Source organism: Dendrobates tinctorius, unplaced genomic scaffold, assembly GCF_039654945.1.
Source record: "Dendrobates tinctorius isolate UK_male_01 unplaced genomic scaffold, ASM3965494v1 ptg000032l, whole genome shotgun sequence".
NCBI lineage: Eukaryota > Metazoa > Chordata > Amphibia > Anura > Dendrobatidae > Dendrobates > Dendrobates tinctorius.
This window is the reverse complement of record NW_027361700.1, coordinates 16,423,049-16,441,989: the sequence shown is the minus strand read 5'-3', so window position 1 is coordinate 16,441,989 and position 18,941 is coordinate 16,423,049. Positions and strand designations below refer to the sequence as shown.

Genomic DNA, 18,941 nt, shown 5'->3' with positions numbered 1-18,941 from the left:
TTTTTAATTAATCTTTTCGTCTAATAGCAGCTATACTATTCTCCGTGTGTCCAAGCGAAAAGCAGCTTGAGGACCTAAGCTGTCTGTTAAAAATGTACCTTAAAGGGAGATGAATGAAATAGGGGCAGATAACCTGATTCCAGCGATGTGTCACTTACTGGGCTGCTTGGTGTAGTTTGGATAAGAACCCTGTTTTCTCTGCTGTAGATGTAGCAGTGCTTAGAATGCTGAGTTCTGTATAACCCCGCCCACACCCTTGATTGGCTGCTTCTGGTGTACATTGTGCATTGTCAGCAAGCTGCCAATCAGTGGTGTGAGGCACGGTTACACAGATTATCCTGACTAGCCTACAAGTGAGACTTAAGCCCCCGTCACACTAAGCGAGATTGCTAGCGAGATCGCTGCTGAGTCACAAGTTTTGTGATGCAACAGCAATCTCGCCAGCGATCTCGCTCTGTGTGACACGTATCAGCGACCACCCCCCCGCCGGGTATCGATGATCGTGCTCTAATGTCCTGGGCCATTTTTTGATCGTTGGTCTCCCGTTGGCCAGCATGCATCGGCGAGCTCCCAGCGCTTTAAGCAGACGCTGGGAGCTGGTATCCAAGGTAAACAGCGGGTAACTAAGCACGCGCGTCGCTTAGTTACCCGCTGTTTACCTTGGATACCAGCGTGCTCGCGCTGACAGCTGGTATCCAAGGTAAACAGCGGGTAACTAAGCGACGCGCGCGATTGTTACCCGCGTCGTCGCTGGTGCTGATCGCTGGTGAGATCTGCCTGTTTGACAGCTCACCAGCGATCATGTAGCGACACACCAGCGATCCTGACCAGGTCATATCATTGTCGGAATCGCTGGTGTGTCGTTTAGTGTAACGGGACCCTTAGTCCTGCAGTGATAATCTCCTGCTGATAAACACTGATTGTATTGAAACTACAGGAAGCTGTTGAGCAAATGACATGTCCCCAGGATCAGGCTCTCTGCCACTACATTATGCTGCTCTCAGATAAAATAGGAAAACCCTAGTGACAGATTCCATTTAGTAGATGATGAAGGTAATATTTATTTGTGTCATCCGATTTACAGTGTGAAAAAAGTAACGTTTTGGAGAACGCGCCCCTACAGCGATGCAGGTCACACTAATCACAATGCTGTTCTATTCAGCTCTACTCTGCCCACTATCACTTTCTCTGTCCAATTCTTAACTGTGTGTATGTCTGATGATGGTCGTGAAGACTGACACGTCACTTTTTTACAATTTTTGAATTGGATGACACAAATACATATTATCTATTAAGGAGTGCTGGGTATTTTGAATATGTATATTTAAGACCCCATCTGAGCACCTCAGAATCCAAGGAGTACCATATTTTCAAGTGTATGCTGCTGCCCTCTCACCACAAATTTCGTGGATTTGTACATAGAGTAGCATTGGGGACCTGATAATTTGATTATGACGATCTGCTAAAGGCAATTGGAGAATTTAGCCACTTCTTGTGAAAATGTATTTTGAAGGCAAAATCCTGTAGCTCACTCCATGTGCAAAGTTCCTTTAGTTTTTTTTTTCTAAGTGTCACTTTTTTCTATGGTTTAAGGTGTCCTCTTATGTTCTCCAGGCAAGTAGATGAAGGTGTTTGGAACACTCCAGTGAACTTTCATAATCCCTCTCCCAAGCAAATGGCAACTGATGGAGAGTTCTCTAAAAGCACAGATTTTGAGCTTCCCTGTAGCCCCCCAACAAACTTCTCACAGCTTAATGAATCTCAGACACCCAACTGGGAACCTGTCTGTCATAGTGATGCTGCTTCTCACACTAGTACCCCAACACGAGGGGAGATGGTGACCGTGAAGACTCAGACAGTCCCAGAGACACAGAACAAGAAGGTGGGAGCAGAGAAATCGGTTTCTGTTGAGGTAAGTACTGCTGATGACATGTACAAGATCAACTATGATTTTGGAGATCCAGTGAGTTGGGTACATGTGGTGCAATGATCTATGCTAATATCTGAAATCTGCACTCAAAATATATTTAGTTGTCATTCACCAATATTTATGGTCTTTGTTGAAGTAATGGACCTAGATGTGATTCCGCAAAGACTTAGATCATCCATGCAAATGTAACTAAGTCCGTATTTCCATTTCTTCTTTAGTGATTGATCTGCTGTTATAGGCCTTACAAAGTGTATATACTATCATGTTCATCATTGTATTATGACCCATTATTACTCCTCCTGCTACGTGGGCGCTTCCCTTCTTCCTACATTAGGCAGCCGAGCGAGACTGGGAGGAGAAGCGAGCAGCACTGACGCAGTACAGTGCCAAAGACATTAACCGCCTACTGGAGGAGACCCAGGCCGAGCTCATGAAGGCTATTCCAGACTTAGATTTTGCAGCCAAGCATAAATCAAGTGGAAGTGCAGCATCTACCCCAGAGCACCGTGTCAACAAGACACAACAAGCACAAAAGCTTAGCACCAAATTAGATCCTAATGGGAGAAGAGGCTCTGGTAAGACACAGGAGCACACATGTAGATGGTCGAAATGATGTATAAAATTGACAAAGTGGTTTTGGTATTGATTCGTTATTTCTTGGCTTATTTACATACAGATGAACTGACGGTCCCCAGGTACAGGACTGAAAAGCCATCTAAGTCCCCTCCTCCTCCTCCACCTCGTCGCAGCTTTCCATCCTCACATGGGATCACCACAACTCGTACCGGGGAGGTGATCGTCACCAGCAAGAAGGATGCCGCCTTCATCAAGGTGAGAAAAGCCGTAACAGAATCTATGCAAATACAGAATATGTGCAAAATGAAGAATTGTCAGAAAAGCGTAATGGTATCCAGAAGTCAGGATGGCCAAGCGGTGTAAGGCACTGCGTTCAGGTCACAGTCTCCTCTGAAGTCTTGGGTTCAAATCCCACTTCTGACATCAACTTTTCATTTCAAGAAACTTTACAGCTTATCTTCAGTTATCGATTAGTTGGGGGTCAAACGAAACTTAGTAATGGAGTTTTGAAAAATTTCTTCCTGAGAGTCTTTGGAGTGAATCTGAATTTGTGATTCTATGAGAGGAGACTTAATAGCTGTCTACAAATATCTCAAGGGCTGTCACATTATAGAAGGATCAGCTTTATTCTCATTTGCACAAGGAAAGACTAGAAGCAATGGGATGAAACTGAATGGGAGGAGACACAGATTAGACATTAGAAAAAATTTTTTGACATAGTGATCAATGAGTGGAACAGGCTGCCACAAGGGGTGGTGAGTTCTCCTTCAATAGAAGTCTTCAAACAGAGGCTGGACAGACATCTGTCTGGGATGATTTAGCGAATCCTGCTTTGAGCAGGGGGTTGGACCAGATGGCCCAGGAGGTCCCTTCCAACTCTACGATTCTATGATCCATAAGGGGATTCTTGTCTTCACATTTATAGGGGATGCCCACTACTTAGCCATCCATTTTTGAATGGCCCCTGGGTGGTAAAAAAAACACCAATTGAATCAGCTTTTTCGTAGTCAGCACTATGTGCCCCGCTGGTCCCCTGGCATTAACATCCTGCAGGGGCATCACATGTTTGGACAAAATATAAAGACGGCAGCTGATCTGGATGTTGATGTTAGGAGACTGGTAGGTGATACCGCTCTGGGTACGGAAAAGCAGCGATACTCCAGAAGGTGAGTATCCATTCTATTTTTTTCCCACCACCCTGAGATGTTAATCACTTATTTACTGTAGAAAATCTAAAAGAAATAGTAAAAAAAAAGTTAATGTTTGATGATGGATGAAGCAGACATGTAAAATTTCTTCATGCTTCTGGTTGCAAATTCTCAGGATCACCGGTTTACATGTATTGTAAAAACAATGTTATAACATTATACATTATCTAAAGATTACTTTGCTTCATATTCCAGAAGTCTGACTCTGAGGAACTGGAAATCCAGAAACCTCAGGTGAAGCTTCGTCGCACTGTTTCTGAAGTGGTTCGCCCAGCATCCACCCCACCGATCATTGCCTCGGGTATCAAAGACGATGATGATGAAGATCGAATTATTGCAGAGCTAGAGGTGAGAATTGCGTGAGCGATCATCCAGATTTCTTCCTATATACTCACAGGCACAATACCTTCTCTAAGGTTTTATTCTGTATGTCTATTACAGATAAATAGATTTTTTTTTTGCTTCTCGTCTTTTCTTTTAGTTTTTTTTTTATTTTTTAAATCTGACTTATTTTACCCGAAATTGACCACTAATCGCCCAATCTTAATTTATGTGGTGACTCCCTGACTGCTGTGATATCTTGTCCCACTTGCTTCTTACTCCCTGTTCTCAGGATATAACAATTATCAAGGCTGTAAGTCTCCAAACCCTTTCTCTGCTAAGAAATGACAACTCATTCAACACACTCCAGCTATGTCTTTAGGACTATTTTGGTTGTCAGTTGTCAGACTCGCCCCTAATATTAGGTGAGGGCCATGCAGATTCAGTATACAGAGATATGGTCAAATATTTTGTGATGATTGTACGGTGGCTTGCAACTTTTTCTTCCCTAGGAAACATTGAAGTTGCAGTAATTATGTGATATGGCGAGCACTCCGATTTTTTTTTTTAATTTGTAACACTCCGCAGAAAAGGAGAAAACATCAACATAATGCTTAAATTCTTGTTTTTGGTGTAAGTTAATATTTTTTAAGATGGTAATTTTTTCTTTTTTTACTGACATTAAGGCTGCGTTCCCATTATGAGCTTTTGGTGAATTTTTGATGCTGCAGATTTTCTGCACCAATTCTGCACCTGTTGTGTAAATTACAATACCTGTGATTTGTCATTGCGTTTTTGAGTGCGTTTTTTTCACTTTCTTTTTTTTATTGCTTTTTTGACTTTTTTTTTCTTCTTGGTATGTCATGTTTCAAACAAAGTTGCTTTTTTTGTACTTTCTGGTATTTGACAAAACTTTATTGATGCAGTCAAAAGCTCATCTTGAGCACAAAGCCTAAAGGAGTTTTCTTTTTTCATTTTTTTTTTTAAGAAAAAAAAAAGAAAACTGTGCTTTACTCACCCTTTATGGGTCCAGCACTAACTCTCTCCTGCTGCTTGTTATTGTATGCATCGCTGACTCCATGTTGTTTGCGCTGCTGCCAGTAACTTATTTAATTGCAATATACTCTGCTTTCTATTATATCTACATATTTATTTTTAATACTGTCGAACAATGTGTTCTAACTTTTTATATAGTATGAAAATTCATCTTTTTAGAAAAAAATGCAGTATGTGATTAGATGACCATCAATGGAAGTGTGAGCACAGTTCTGGAGAAAAAAACTACAACCTGGGGGGAGGTTGGACAACCCCATTTGAGATTGCAGTTCCCCAGTGATCTGTATGGCCGTTATCTGTAATAGTATCGCTGTGTAATGGCTGCTTTTCATTATTGAGGGTACAATTCTAGTTAGCAAAATGGTATAAGTAAGATGGTAAACCAGACTGGGGAATCAAAACTCCTTAAAAATTAACTTTTATTATATTAAAAGTACTCAATATTAAAAACGTGGGTGCCAGAGTCAACTAAGGACAATAAAGTATACAGTATGCACACCAAAGAAGGTATAATGACCTAAATATAATAATGGCAAGGGGGGCTACTCTCTCCCTATAAAGCACTGAGAGAAGCCCTGCCTGCCAGCGGATGTTGGCACCCTAATTGTAGACGCAGTGGCGCCCCTGCTCAACGTCGGTAGCCCTAGAATCCCTAGATCACCCTCAACATACCAAAAAACGGGACACACAGAAAAAGCACACACACATAAAACCGAAAGAAAAATACCCCTAATGGGGAGACAACATAGTCTCGTTGAGAGCTATATTTCAATTATCTCGTAATGAATAATTATCTCGGAGTGTTAAAGTGCTGATGTGCTGTATGTGGCTGTTGTGAGGTAGAGCCAGAGTCCACACTAGCAAACGATGTATATCCGTCTGCCTGCTGTTAACAATGTGCCTCAAAAAAAAACGTGTAAAAATAGATAGATGCAAGGTTAATAAATAACCATAATATTTTGGACATACCTCAACATAGAACAACACTAAATCCGCAATTATAGACCAATATCCAATGGACAAAACATAGGAGTTAACAGTAACAGAACCCCATTAAACACTCAGCAGTCATTGAATAGTTCACTCATCTACTGATTTAGGGAAAAAATAGATTCAGGGTATTTGAAAGCCATAAATAGTTCTATATCAAAAAATCAACATAGGAATTAGATATAAAAAAAACAGTACCCATCACCCTAATAGCCAAGATATCTTTCAAAGTGAGCATAAATTTATAATAATGTCATGCTAATAGCACCAGAAAATAGTCAAGATATCTATCAGCCAAAATTAAATCTTATTCCCAATGAGAGTACATAGGTTCAGGGTATTTGAAAGCCATAGACAGGGCTATATCAAAATGTAATTATAAGAGTATCAAACAAATAATACCCATCAACCCAATATCCAAAAAGTCTTTCAGAATGAGCATAAATTAATATTCATGTCATGCTAATAATACCAAAAAATAGTCAGGGTACTTATCAGCCATGATTAATTCTTATTCCCAAATTCATGGCTGATAAGTACCCTGACTATTTTTTGGTGCTATTAGCATTACATTATTATAAATTCATGCTCACTTTGAAAGATATTTTTTGTTTTAAAAGGTATTTTTTTTGGTTTTATGTGTGTGTGTGCTTTTTCTGTGTGTTCCATTTTTTGGTATGTTGAGGGTGATCCAGGGATTCTAGGGCTACCGACGTTGAGCGGGGGCGCCACTGCGTCTACAATTAGGGTGCCAACATCTGCTGGCAGGCAGGGCTTTTCTCAGGGCCTTATAGGGAGAGAGTAGCCCTCCTTGCCATTATTATATTTGGGTCATTACATTATACCTTCTTTGGTGTGCCTACTGTATACTTTATTGTCCCTGGTTGACTCTGGCACCCCCGTTTTGAATACTGAGTACTTTTAATATAACAATAAAAGTTAATTTTTAAGGGATTTTGATTCCCAGTTTGGTTTGTTTTCTGATATCAAGATCCCATCAATTTTTTTCTATAGGTGTTGTTATAGGTAAGATGGTACAGTAAATGCTTGCTGGGTCTGTGCACTGATTAGTGCAGAAGTGGAGTGCTGTACCCCTGTATTGTAAACGAGTAAGGATTTTAGAGGACAGTGAGGCTCTATATGACCTGAGATTTTTATTAGGTGAACTACACCTATTTTTTTTCATTATTAATAAAGTAGTACAATTAGTGCACCACTTGTCTATAAAATAATGCTTGTGCCAAATCTGCAATATAAGATGTCTAATTAATATTATTGACACTATTACTAACACCATATTTTTCTGTTTAATATTCACCCTGTTCATAAATCTGCAGAGTAAAAAGCAATGTGTTTCCTCATACATGACTCTTTATTTCTGACATTGTCTAATCAGTTTGAATTGTCAGCAAAACAGATATCCATTACAACTGGGTAACCCTAGACATTATGATCTGAATATCAGATAATACATATAAGTGTCAAGTATTTCTCAGAAGTTCTGCTCATCATAAACAAATTGTGGGAAACTGAAAAGTGAATATATGGCTGGGGTCATCTTAGTGTGCTGTCTCTCGCATGAGAGAATCGGGTCACAGGTGCGGAGAAGATGTAGAACTTAATTTCTCTATCTTCTCCATTGTCTCTGTCCGCGGATGTCAGATTGCACTCGGAGGACATCTCAGTGGAGTCCGGTGTTTCACACGCACCCATAGACTTGTATGGGTGTGCGTGATCTGATCATGGGATGCACCAGCAGCAGATATGCCTTGCCCCATAGGGTAACATTGGTCCGAGTGCTATCTGATAAAATATCGCATATCACTCTGCCATGTAATAAGCTTGTGCGAGCCAGCCGTTTGATAGAGGAACATAGTAGATCATAGCAGGAAGTTAAAAAAATATTTCAATGGGGAGAGGAAGATAAGTCATTGCCAAACCCAAACAAATGTAAAAGATCAGGTATGGTGAGGTCCCCATGCAAGAGTCGGGAGGCCCCCATACACATTAGACTGTCACCTGACTACATTGATAGGTTCGACCAAGTTTTCTATTGTGTGTATCTAGGTAATACTTATGGTACAAGAGGTCTCATGAGGTCTGCTGCATCTCGGTAGGAGAGGGGTCCATATAAATATACCGTGTGCATATACACACTTGTGTGTGATTCAGCACAGTTTTGGTGTTTGGTTTCTGTCGCCCATCGTGCTGTATTTTGACTTCCCAGGTGTTTCAGAGAAGTTCTGGGTCCCTCTTAATACCTCAGTTCCATTCTGAGCTCTCAGCGGCATCCCATTCAGTGCCACGTCCAGCACATCTGTGGTCTAATGAGGCCACCATAGAACATGGAGGATGGAAGGTAACAGCTTGCGTTCTGGGCACCTTCGCCCAGTCTGCTGTGCACTTCTCACAGTCTAATCCTTCACTCTACCTTCTCTTTAAGTCTTTGTTAACCAACTAATGCCTCACCTCCTCTGTCCCTCACTCCACTGACAGTAACATATTCAGCCTACTAATGCAAGCCGAGCTACCTGTCACTCATCCGCACATCTCCAGAGCAGGCACGGGGGTCACGTTATCTGCATGTCTGTGGCTCCTTAATGGCAGCTGGCATAACTGGTGACATCTGGCATGAACAAAATATTACAAGGTTATATTGTTATCTGCGCTAATATGTATTTTTTTACATGATTGACAAAGTATTATTGTATTGTTAATGATGAGGATCTGTGGTCAGTTGTTACATTAAGGTCGGGGTCACACTTGCGAGTGCAAAGCGAGAAACTGGCGCAAGTCTCTCACCTCAATAGCCGGCACTGCCACCGGCACTCGGCACCGGAGTGTGCGGCTTCATGTTTTTATATGCAGCTGAACGCTCCGGTCCGAACCGGCGGCGGCAGTGCCGGGTATTGAGGCGAGAGACTCGCGCGAGTTTCTCGCATTGCACTCGCAAGTGTGACCCCAGCCTAATAGATACTTCCAAAATTTTATATACTAGAAGTCTGTAGGGTATCCTGACACTAAAAATCAAATAAAGGGATACAGCACTGATCAGGTTCAGTGAGGGGTACAGTGACCACAAATAACATCAATGACTCATGATAATGTATTATTTAATTGATGATCATTGATTGCATTCTCAGTCTTCTCCACTTGGCCAAGAATTTCATGAAGACTTCTTACAGCTTAAAGAGGACCTGTCACTAGGTCAAAAGTGGCCAGCGTTTGCTCTTACTTTTTCACGCTGCTCCTCTGAGTATTCACCTTTTTCATTTTTTTTTAAATCCGCCGTATGGTTATAGAGATACATGGGCCTTTTTATTTAGTGTTGACTTTTATGATCTATGCCAAAGGGGGGTGGTTTACGGGATAATTTTGCAAATCAGCCTAAAGACACACCCCTAGGGAATCCTGTGAGCGCCGCCCCCTTTTAAAGACCATAAGAATTAGACCTTAACAAAAAGACTCATATGACTGGAACTGTATGGTGGATGTCAAAAAAGAAAAAACAGCATACCCAGAGGAGAAGCAGGAAGAAAATAAGTGTAATAACTGGCTAGTTTTGATCTGGTGACGGGTCCTTTTTATGGAATATGCCACATTGTTATCCTTGTTTCCATTCTTCAGCAGCATATCCATCCTCAAAATATTGAAATACTGACTATAGTGTTTTCCCATAGATATAACACCCACTTGCAGCTGTCTCCTTAAAAAGAGCCTGCCAGGTTCCTCCATGATCAGTGTTTGCAAGGTGCCCCCATATACAGTACATGCCAGAAATCTATACATATATGTTGTGGCTTCTAGAGAGTGCCCCTAAATACATGTCCTCACTTGACCCTCATCTCATTCCTAGGAGAACTAAAACTTATGTTGATTACGCATGAGTGTTCTAGTTATATATACATTCCCCATGAAATGGGCATTCTGCAGTATCTTTTCTTGGAATTTTTCACTGTTACATTCCTGTGTTATTCCTTCCTGAATTGTGTGAATAAATTGACAATTGGGTATTACCATTACCCTTGACAAAGGGGTGTGTCCCTAGATAGTCGGAGAAAGCTGGTGCTGATTGGACAGCCCTGGAGTGAAGGGACACACCCCCAACAAGGAGATCAAGGAGCGCACAGCTGTCAATCTAGTCACAAATGTGTAGGAGGACAACAGAGGAATGATGCAGCGTGGCACTATTAGAAAAGAGGCTGCAGCATTGTCATTGTGAGCACAAAGATTTATTAAAATGGAGATGTCTGGAGAACTGACAGATCTTCTTTAAGATTTAGCTGTTTTTAGTTGATGGGTGGGATTACAACTATACACCCTCCCAGACAGTTCTTACCTACGATTGTCTGAGACCTCAATAAGCCGGAGGACTGTAGTATATCACAGGTGCCACTATTGTTGAGCTTTCATATGACCCATTTGGACTGATGTGCCTGTAATGTAGATGAATGTGTGGGATCTGTATACTTTATTGTGCCATATAAGTTCTGGAAGTTGGGAAACTGGTAACTATATATTCTATAATACATGACCTGTAGAGCAAAAAGTGTCATGTACGTAAAGGTGTTAATAAAGAATATCACAGTGACTCTTTAAAGGCCTTGTATGGAGACATGCTGAAGATCAGGTTTCCTGCTCAGCATGACTACATTGGTACTGAGTGTCGCATGCAGCACATACAGAGGGACTCCTGTGCCGTCATACTGTCTTCTCCACTCCTAGATCTTTGTAAACTAACAATGAACGTATCTAGAAAGACAAACTCCTGTGTTACCTGGCTGGTGTTTTCTCTTTCTCTTGGACCTTCTACTTTTTTGGCTGCATTCATCTTGTCTCTTCTCCTTGTCCATTTGTACAATTGTGGACACCAATGCTCTGTACCTCTTTATAAATTTCAACAACACAAGAAATTTCAAGATTTTCACGGCTCTTCGTTTCTTCTGAGTACAGAAAGAACTTCCTCCAGCTTTCAACCTCCTACTATCTTGCGTTATGAAGCTGCGCTCACCTTCCTTCCCTTTCTTCTTTGCTGGATCTGTCAGCCAAAACTCACTTTTTATGCATTTAATAAGAACGATGAGACCCAAGCTGATGATCGCTGAACATTGTCATCATGTCCTGCTAGGCTGGAGATACTTTTCCCAATGATGACACAGTCAAGCCTCCATCTGTAGAGTCCACAGTGTCAAGGTCAGCCCAGATACAGGTAAGGCGCAGAACTGATAGTGTTTCAATGGATTTTGATCATTTGAAAAAACAAAATATAAAGACATTTTGGGCAAAAAAAAATGTTGAATCTCTATCACATAATTGTGACTATAATAAACATTAATTTGCGTATTGAGTGTGCTAAAAAATAAATCCTGTGTACTTTACAGCAAGCTAGAGAAACTTGAACAAAACATGAAATAGTAATTATTTGCAAATATTGCAAAGTAAAATTGAATACTCAGTATGATGACAAGCCGACAAGCGTTTAAGCATTTTAGTCATTATATCTTCAAAGATGAAAAGAGTTGTTATCAATACTGCATGTCTTAAGACCCCCCCTAAATATTAGTGAAAAGTCTGTGTATAGGGGCCTCCTGACTCACCCCCGACAGAATGTGTCAGGGAAAGGAGGGGGGGATGTTCTTCACCCCATTCTTTTGTTTACAGGGAAGATAAGCCATCCCCGAAGATGTCTTGCAATGGCTTACTTCCTTCTCCCCATTGAAAGCACATGCATGCTCTGCCAAACCGAGCGTGCATGTGCATGGGGGGAGAACTAACTGACAAGTATGTGTCCAACAGCCATTTAATGTGTATAGGCACTTTTAGGTTATTAAGGTATTATATTATATGAATGGACATTAGTTGGGGCTCAGCATATGTCTGCAAGGTGGTGTCTTATTTCATTCAGTGCGAACACTGTGTGCAGAACTAGTAGGCAATTTGTATTTTTGATGATTAATGTTATTATTGGACAACTACAGTGCTGTCAGTGTATCCAAAAGGATAATAAACCTTAGACCTTAATATTTAAAAAAGTAGAAGTGAGGTTTTGACTTTCTTAGGAGAACATCTATGTGTGCAGAATTATTGGGCAACTATTAGGCCGGGGTCACACTTGCGTCTCAATACCCTGTACTGCCGCCGACACTCGAGACCGGAGTGTGCGGCTGCAAGTATTTCTATGCAACTGAGCGCTCCGGTCTGAGTGCCAGCGGCAGTGCCGGGTATTGAGACACAAGACTCTTGTGAGTTTCTCGCAAGTGTGACCCTGGCCTTAGTGTGAAAAATTATTATGTAGCTCAGTGAAAAATGCAAATATTCCCATCTCAATTGTTTATTTTCATTTTGTAAAGTTAAAATAATAACCAAACAACTCAAAATGTACAAGAAAACATTTCTGACATTTCAAAAATATATCAGTGACCAATATATTATTTTCAGTAAGCCTTCCATCCATGGAATCTGTCAGTGTCTTCATCTGTTGACAATCAACTTTTTGGGCAGCACCAACCACAGCCTCCCACACACTGTCAGAGAGGTGGACTGTTTTCCTTCACTGTAAATCTCCCATTTCAGTAGAGCCCACAAGTTCTCAATAGGGTTTAGGTCAGGTGAGGAAGGAGCCATGTCATTATGCTTTCATCTTGTCCCATGAACAAGGCACATCTTAACATATGTTAGAATAAATATTCCATAATTGCATGTGTTAACAAATGTTCCTATGCTGAGAAAATCTTATAACTGTGGCCTTCTGTGTACTGTGTAACGCCTGTGTCTGACCACACAGCAAAATGGTCTGCACATACCACAAAATAGGAAGAAAAAGAGAGTATACAGACAGGAGAGCATGGGATCGCAACTGATTCTTTCTGTGAGGTAAAACAATCAGGAAAATGTTTTACCTCACGGACAGCAGCAGCTGCAATCCTGTGCTGTAATGTCTGTATCCTCCTTTTCTTCCTCCCCTGCCCAGGAGATGTGGTATGGTCATCAGACCATGTTCCAGTACGGTCAGACACGGCCATTACACAGTACACAGCAGGGACACAGTCATAAGATTACCTCAGCACAGGAACATTTTTAATGTGTCCAATTGTAGAACTTATTTTTATTCCAAGATCTATTGAATAAAATGCACTTTGTCGCACTTGAGACAACCCCTTTAAGGCCTTTACTGGCAGCCAAGTAGTGGAGACTTTGATGCTGTCATCGCCACGTAATTTGTCATCCTAAATTAATGTTACAGAGTCCAATTACTTGTACAAGCAAAAAGTCACATTGACACACCAAGTATCAGAACAGATCTCTGGTTATTGCATCATCGTCACTCTAAAATATAGGCATTTCTTGGACATACATTGTAGCAATATAATTGGCTCATCTTATCCTTACATACCTGCTGGCATTAGCATATATACATCTCATTGGCTAAAGCTAATATTATCTACACCAACTTAAGGGTCTAGATGTGGTTCAAACTTCTTAACTTTCATTTTCCTATATGTTATTTCTAAGTTTTATTAGACAAAGAAATTGAAAGTGACTTCTAATCTAAACACACAGTCAGCCTCCATTTCACAAAGCAGCAGATAAACGTAGACACAACTAAAATGGAGTCAGGATGGATAAATGAATCCATAATTCCCTTCTCTTGTGGCAATGGGTGGCTGTTCCAGCTGAAGTGCACACCTACAGACTTCCCCAGATATATTCTTCTCCCCTAATAGAAGAAGTCGGCCTTCCTACACCACATCACCGGATTCTCCGGATCGGCTTGCCTGTCACACCATCAGATAGACAGATACACACACAAGCCACGATAAGCAAGGAAGCTATATGGGTGCCACATTCATGTGCTGAACAGAGACCCCATCCAACAGTTGGTCATAGTACTCCCCATCTTTCACTATCACAGGGTGCAGTCCAACAACAGGTCTTATCTCTGTGTCCTTGTCTATAGATTTAATTTATCCAGTCCTCATTTTTATTCACTGTAACAATGAAGAATAGCGATTCCAGCTCCGCTGCTACTTGATCTCTGGTTTTGAGCTCCTCTTGCAACTCCATTGTCATCGATTTATACATGAGGGTCGAAATAAGTAGGAATGCTGGTGACACGTTTGTGTCTCTGATTATCCATTCCATATTTGTGGAGTTTGCCTTTATTTTGAACCACAATATGGAATGGCATCAAGAATTTAACAATAGCACACGTACCCTCCCATCCCGCTGGCAGTACGGGATAAAAGTCACCATTTCTACATATCCACCACAAGTCAGACGTAGCTACCGTCTGATTCGGGAGTCATTGCCTTGTACCAAGTTAGTGGTGATGGGACTGCAATATGAGGAACCTAAATGCTTTTGGTCAATGGCACCCGTTAAAGGGAATCTGTCACCCACTGGGACGTATATAACCTATTAATATGGGCATACAGGTAATAGAAATGTTACACTCATCTTACCTGTGTGCCTCATATTAGCGGTCTTGTTGTGGAGAAATATTATATTCTGTATTTATGCTAATGATTTTTTTCCAGGCTTCGGGGCGTGTGGTGTGTGGAAGAAATCCCTGCCTCCTGTCTTCATTACAATATTACCCCCCTCCCATGCATGTCAGTTATGGCCCCGGAATCCTGCGCCCTGCACTCCTTCAGAAATACATACCTCATTCTTCCTTCTATAGGCGCTGCATTCATGGATGTTCTGCACAGGCACCATTGTCTTCCGCTCCAGTGACATCAAGTGTGCGCACCAATAAGGTGCTCTCCCCACTTCCTCCCTGTATAGTCATCGCTATGTACACATGGTTCTTAGTGATGACTGCAGGGAGGAAGTGGGGAGAACATATTATCGGGGCGCAAACCGGCGGTGACAGTGACTTGCTGGCGCCTTCGCAGAAGATCCCTGAATGCAGATCCCATAGAAGGGAGGATCAGGTATGTATTCCTGAGGGAGTAGTGCAGGCACAGGATTATGGGGCCATAACTGACATACATGGGAGGGGGGGTAATATTGTAATGAAGACAGGAGGCAGGGATTTCTTCCACACACCACACGCCCCGAAGCCTGGAAGAAATCATTACCACAAAGACAGAATATAACATACAGGTAGAACTAGTTTAACATGTCTATTAACTGTATGCCCACATTAATATGACATACACGTCCCTTGGGTGACAGATTCCCTTTAAACTCTGGAAACACATGTAATACCCGGGATAGGGGCTAACTCCATTGGCCATTGCGTATTTAGGGTTTATGGGGGGATACACCTGCCAGAGCAGATTACACTCCAAAGTATTTTCTCCCTCTGTAGCAGAAAATAGCTGATTTAAGCAGGAGAAAACAATGGAGTTTGTCAGGTTGCTTATAGGGAAGGGTACCGTACCTAAATGAGGTCTAGCTAGGGCGTCAGACTATACAACTATTCTTATTCATGGCGAATTTTTTATCCATTCTAAGCAATAATTGGTCTCCGAGTATCTCGTTCTTCATGTAGTTTATCCACATAGGTTGGGGGCACTAGGAATGAGTCTTTGGAAGTATTTTGTTGCTTGGGTCTCAGTTTTATTTAGAATATGTCAGTCCCTGAAATCCTTATGATAAGTGTCCTAAACAGTCACTATCACCCCTGGAATATTTATGCCCATTACATACAGTATAGGCCAGCAATCATAAGAGACGGGTTCTCTATTGTCAAGTATAGGAGAAACAGTTGCCAGGCATACAAGTAAGACAGGACTTTACTGTGCAGCGTTTGGACACGTATTCTGGTTGTAATAAAGTCATTCTAGTAAGGAGGCTCCTACCCTTGCTGTCTGTCTTCTCTCTGTCTACGTAAGATTTGTAGGCCCAGTCTTCCCCCAGTGTTCCACCCCACCATACTCCAGGACTCACAATCAGACCCATAGCCAGTGTTGTTGGTGGTGATGCATATATACTTTTGGTTGAGTCTATAGGTGTCTCCATGCTACCACTCCATTCTACGACAGGAAACCACAGGTCAAATTTATAACTGACTACGGGGTCGGAGGTATTAAAACAGGAAGTGGTAACTAGCTCCCCATTCTTTCTCTCTTGGGACGTAGCCCTCAATGAGCCCACATTTATCAAGGCAAAAAGGATAAGGCACAGGATGTGTGTCCACATCATTCGGTGGATTTCCTGGACTCAGCTGTCTTCTTGTAGTATGTGGGGTGGATTCAGTTGGGCTTTCCCTCGAGCTTTACGGCCATCTCAGTTGTCAGCAGAACTTGGAAAGACCCATGAAATCGATGCTCAACGGCTCTTCTGACATGTCTTTTGATTACCACCCAGTTTCCAGGCTGCAGGGGGTGGCTCCCTTCCACAGAATCTGGATCTGGAAGAGAAGCGTAGACTTGAGAGTATATGTTAAAAAAAAGCGTTTCATAAGTGCTGTAACATAAGAAGACAGCCTATCATGTTGCACCTGGAGATGCTGCGGAAAATGCAACCTATAACACCTCAAATGGGCTGAAGCCTGTTTTTAGTAGGGAGTATGCCTGATTGAGGAGAATGCAAGGGGCAAGCATTCTGTCCATGGTCTGCCTGTTTCAGCCATGGCTTGCTGGATTTTCAGCTTCAAGGTCCCATTCAGTCTCTCTACTCTACCGCTACTTTGTGGATGGTATACAGTATGACAGGCCTGTTCCACTCCCAAGGTGGACATTATTTCCTGCATTACTTCTCAGGTGAAGTGGGTGCCTCTGTCACTCTCTATGGTCTCAGGCACGCGAATCTGCAGACAACTTCTGAGATTAGTTTCTTTGCTGTATCCTTGACTGTGGCTTTACACACAGGGTACTCATCTGGACATCCTGAGAAGAGGTCGACACACACAAATACATACTCATAGACTACATTCAACTTCTCAAGGTGCAAACCTATCTGAAGGCGCTGGAACGGTTACAGGGGCCACGGTGCGTCTCACGTTGTTGAGCAACCTGATTGACCAGACTGCAAAATCTGCAGTTTATAAACCAAGATACAACCTTGCTGGGGTGGCAGCCACACAGGTGGCTTCTGTTGCATACCCACCTGTGACCCATGACATTCTCCAGAAGCTACAACAACAGACTGGTGCTTAAGAATTCGCCAGATGGCAAGAGAAGGGAGCTGTGCAGTCACCAGGACTGTTTCAAAAATTTCAAACATTTTATGCGCCAAACTTTCTCAATTGTTCATACTTCTAATGCAGTAATGTAATTCATTTTTCATATTTCATGTTTGCAAGTTATGGTTCTACAGTGTGCTTCCTTTTTTGTTTGAACCAGAAGGACTGTGGCACGTGGGGGAAAACGTTTGTCTTCCCCGGCTTTTGTATCCCATGATGACTCAAGCCACCTATGACAATACCTACCAATCTAAGACTGCCATGACAGACCTCGTCCACCACCATTGGTTTTCTCCTGGGTTCAGCGTCACTGCAGCCAAATACATTCTGTGGTTGAGTCGTCCTTTGCATGACCTTTGACTTTCACCATGGCAACTTTCTTAGTTAAAAGTAGGGCCTCCATCAGGCATTGGACAGATTTATAATTCTTGATGGGCTTGTCTACCGCTGTGAGGAAAGATCAAGCTCTCGATATAGGTCCATAATCATGAACTATGCCAAAGGCATAGCAGCTGTCCGTATAAATGGTGGCAGTTTGGTCTTTAGCATGTCTGCAGGTCTTTTCTAGCGCACGGAGTTCATGTCCTGGCATTTCCTGGGACATTATTTGTATACAGTCATGTTCCTGTTCTGGCTCAACTTAACACTCCTAACCCCTCCAGAAGCAATAAGGTGGCTAGATTCAGAATAGAGTAGTGCAATGTTGAATGGTGATGTTACCAGGCATGAGAAGGATACATTGAAGACGAAAATGGCGAGGTGGTTTGGCTGTACTTGAGAAAGAATGGTACTTGAGAAAGAATGGCAGTAATATCATGGGGGAAAATATAGTGAGGGAGAAGGTTACAACAGTTTCAGCAGACTTATCCAGGAAGAGCTGCACATCATTTATGTCTTGCAAACAATAGGGATCGCCTCTTGCTACGGGATCTAGGTGGGTGAAGAAGCAGCCAACTGCTTGTACATAAGAGGGGCACAGGCTCAGGTTTTTGCCTTGTTATTCCAGGCATTGGTTACATCCTTGCCCTTAGCTACTTGGAGTATTACGGCTGGCAACATGGTCCGGTACTCTAGATGGACCACTATTAGTGGCTCTTTAATCATGGGCTTTAAACCTTCATCAAAGTCATAGGACAGTAAACGGGTGTGGACTTCGGACGTGTTCTCGTATCCTAAGTCTTGACATCTTTGCAAGAGTTGGGTATAATATTTTTCCACCATCTCTGTAGCATCCTGTTGGATGTTATGAAGGGTGGCTGCCCGTGGCCTGCCCCCATTGCACTGGGTAGGTTTTCTCCAATTCTTCTTCCCTGAATCTAGTGACGTATCATCCACAGGTGGGGCCCCTATTACACCCACCACACGAGGGTAGAAAGTATCCCCGGCCTTTGTTGACACCATATCCTCTAACAGGAAAAAGCCTTTCTAATTTTCTCTACCTAGGGGCATGGGAAACATTTTGGGCTTGGCATTATACTCATCATGGTCAGAATTTCACTAGGATTCCAGGGATACCACACACCATCCTGGGGCTCTACAGTATTGGGTACTCTTGACTGGTGTTTGAGGTCTGGTGATAGCATCCTGGGTGAGAACTGCAAGCGAGCTGCAGGGGTTGAGGCGAGCTGCTCACCTTGACTGAGTAATTGTGAGCCGGGGCGCCTGCGCAGACATGATTTCATTCATTCTGCAGTGGTTTACAGCCGGGCCCGTAGCATTAGCAGCG

At 42.2% G+C, this 18,941-nt stretch overlaps 1 protein-coding gene across 15 annotated transcripts in view; it reads left to right on the top strand.

The window, feature by feature from the left end:
• Positions 1–18,941, top strand: part of SRCIN1 (SRC kinase signaling inhibitor 1) — a 673,416-nt gene that overhangs the window by 635,911 nt on the left and 18,564 nt on the right. For 7 of the 15 annotated variants that reach the window (XM_073572493.1, XM_073572494.1, XM_073572497.1 and 4 more), the window contains 6 exons: positions 1,594–1,912; positions 2,265–2,505; positions 2,607–2,761; positions 3,910–4,062; positions 8,309–8,440; positions 11,210–11,290. In XM_073572493.1, the coding sequence (XP_073428594.1) occupies positions 1,594–1,912; positions 2,265–2,505; positions 2,607–2,761; positions 3,910–4,062; positions 8,309–8,440; positions 11,210–11,290 (1,081 nt within the window). The remainder of the gene's footprint in view (positions 1–1,593; positions 1,913–2,264; positions 2,506–2,606; positions 2,762–3,909; positions 4,063–8,308; positions 8,441–11,209; positions 11,291–18,941) is intronic. The other 8 variants (XM_073572495.1, XM_073572491.1, XM_073572504.1 and 5 more) reach the window with 4 other exon arrangements.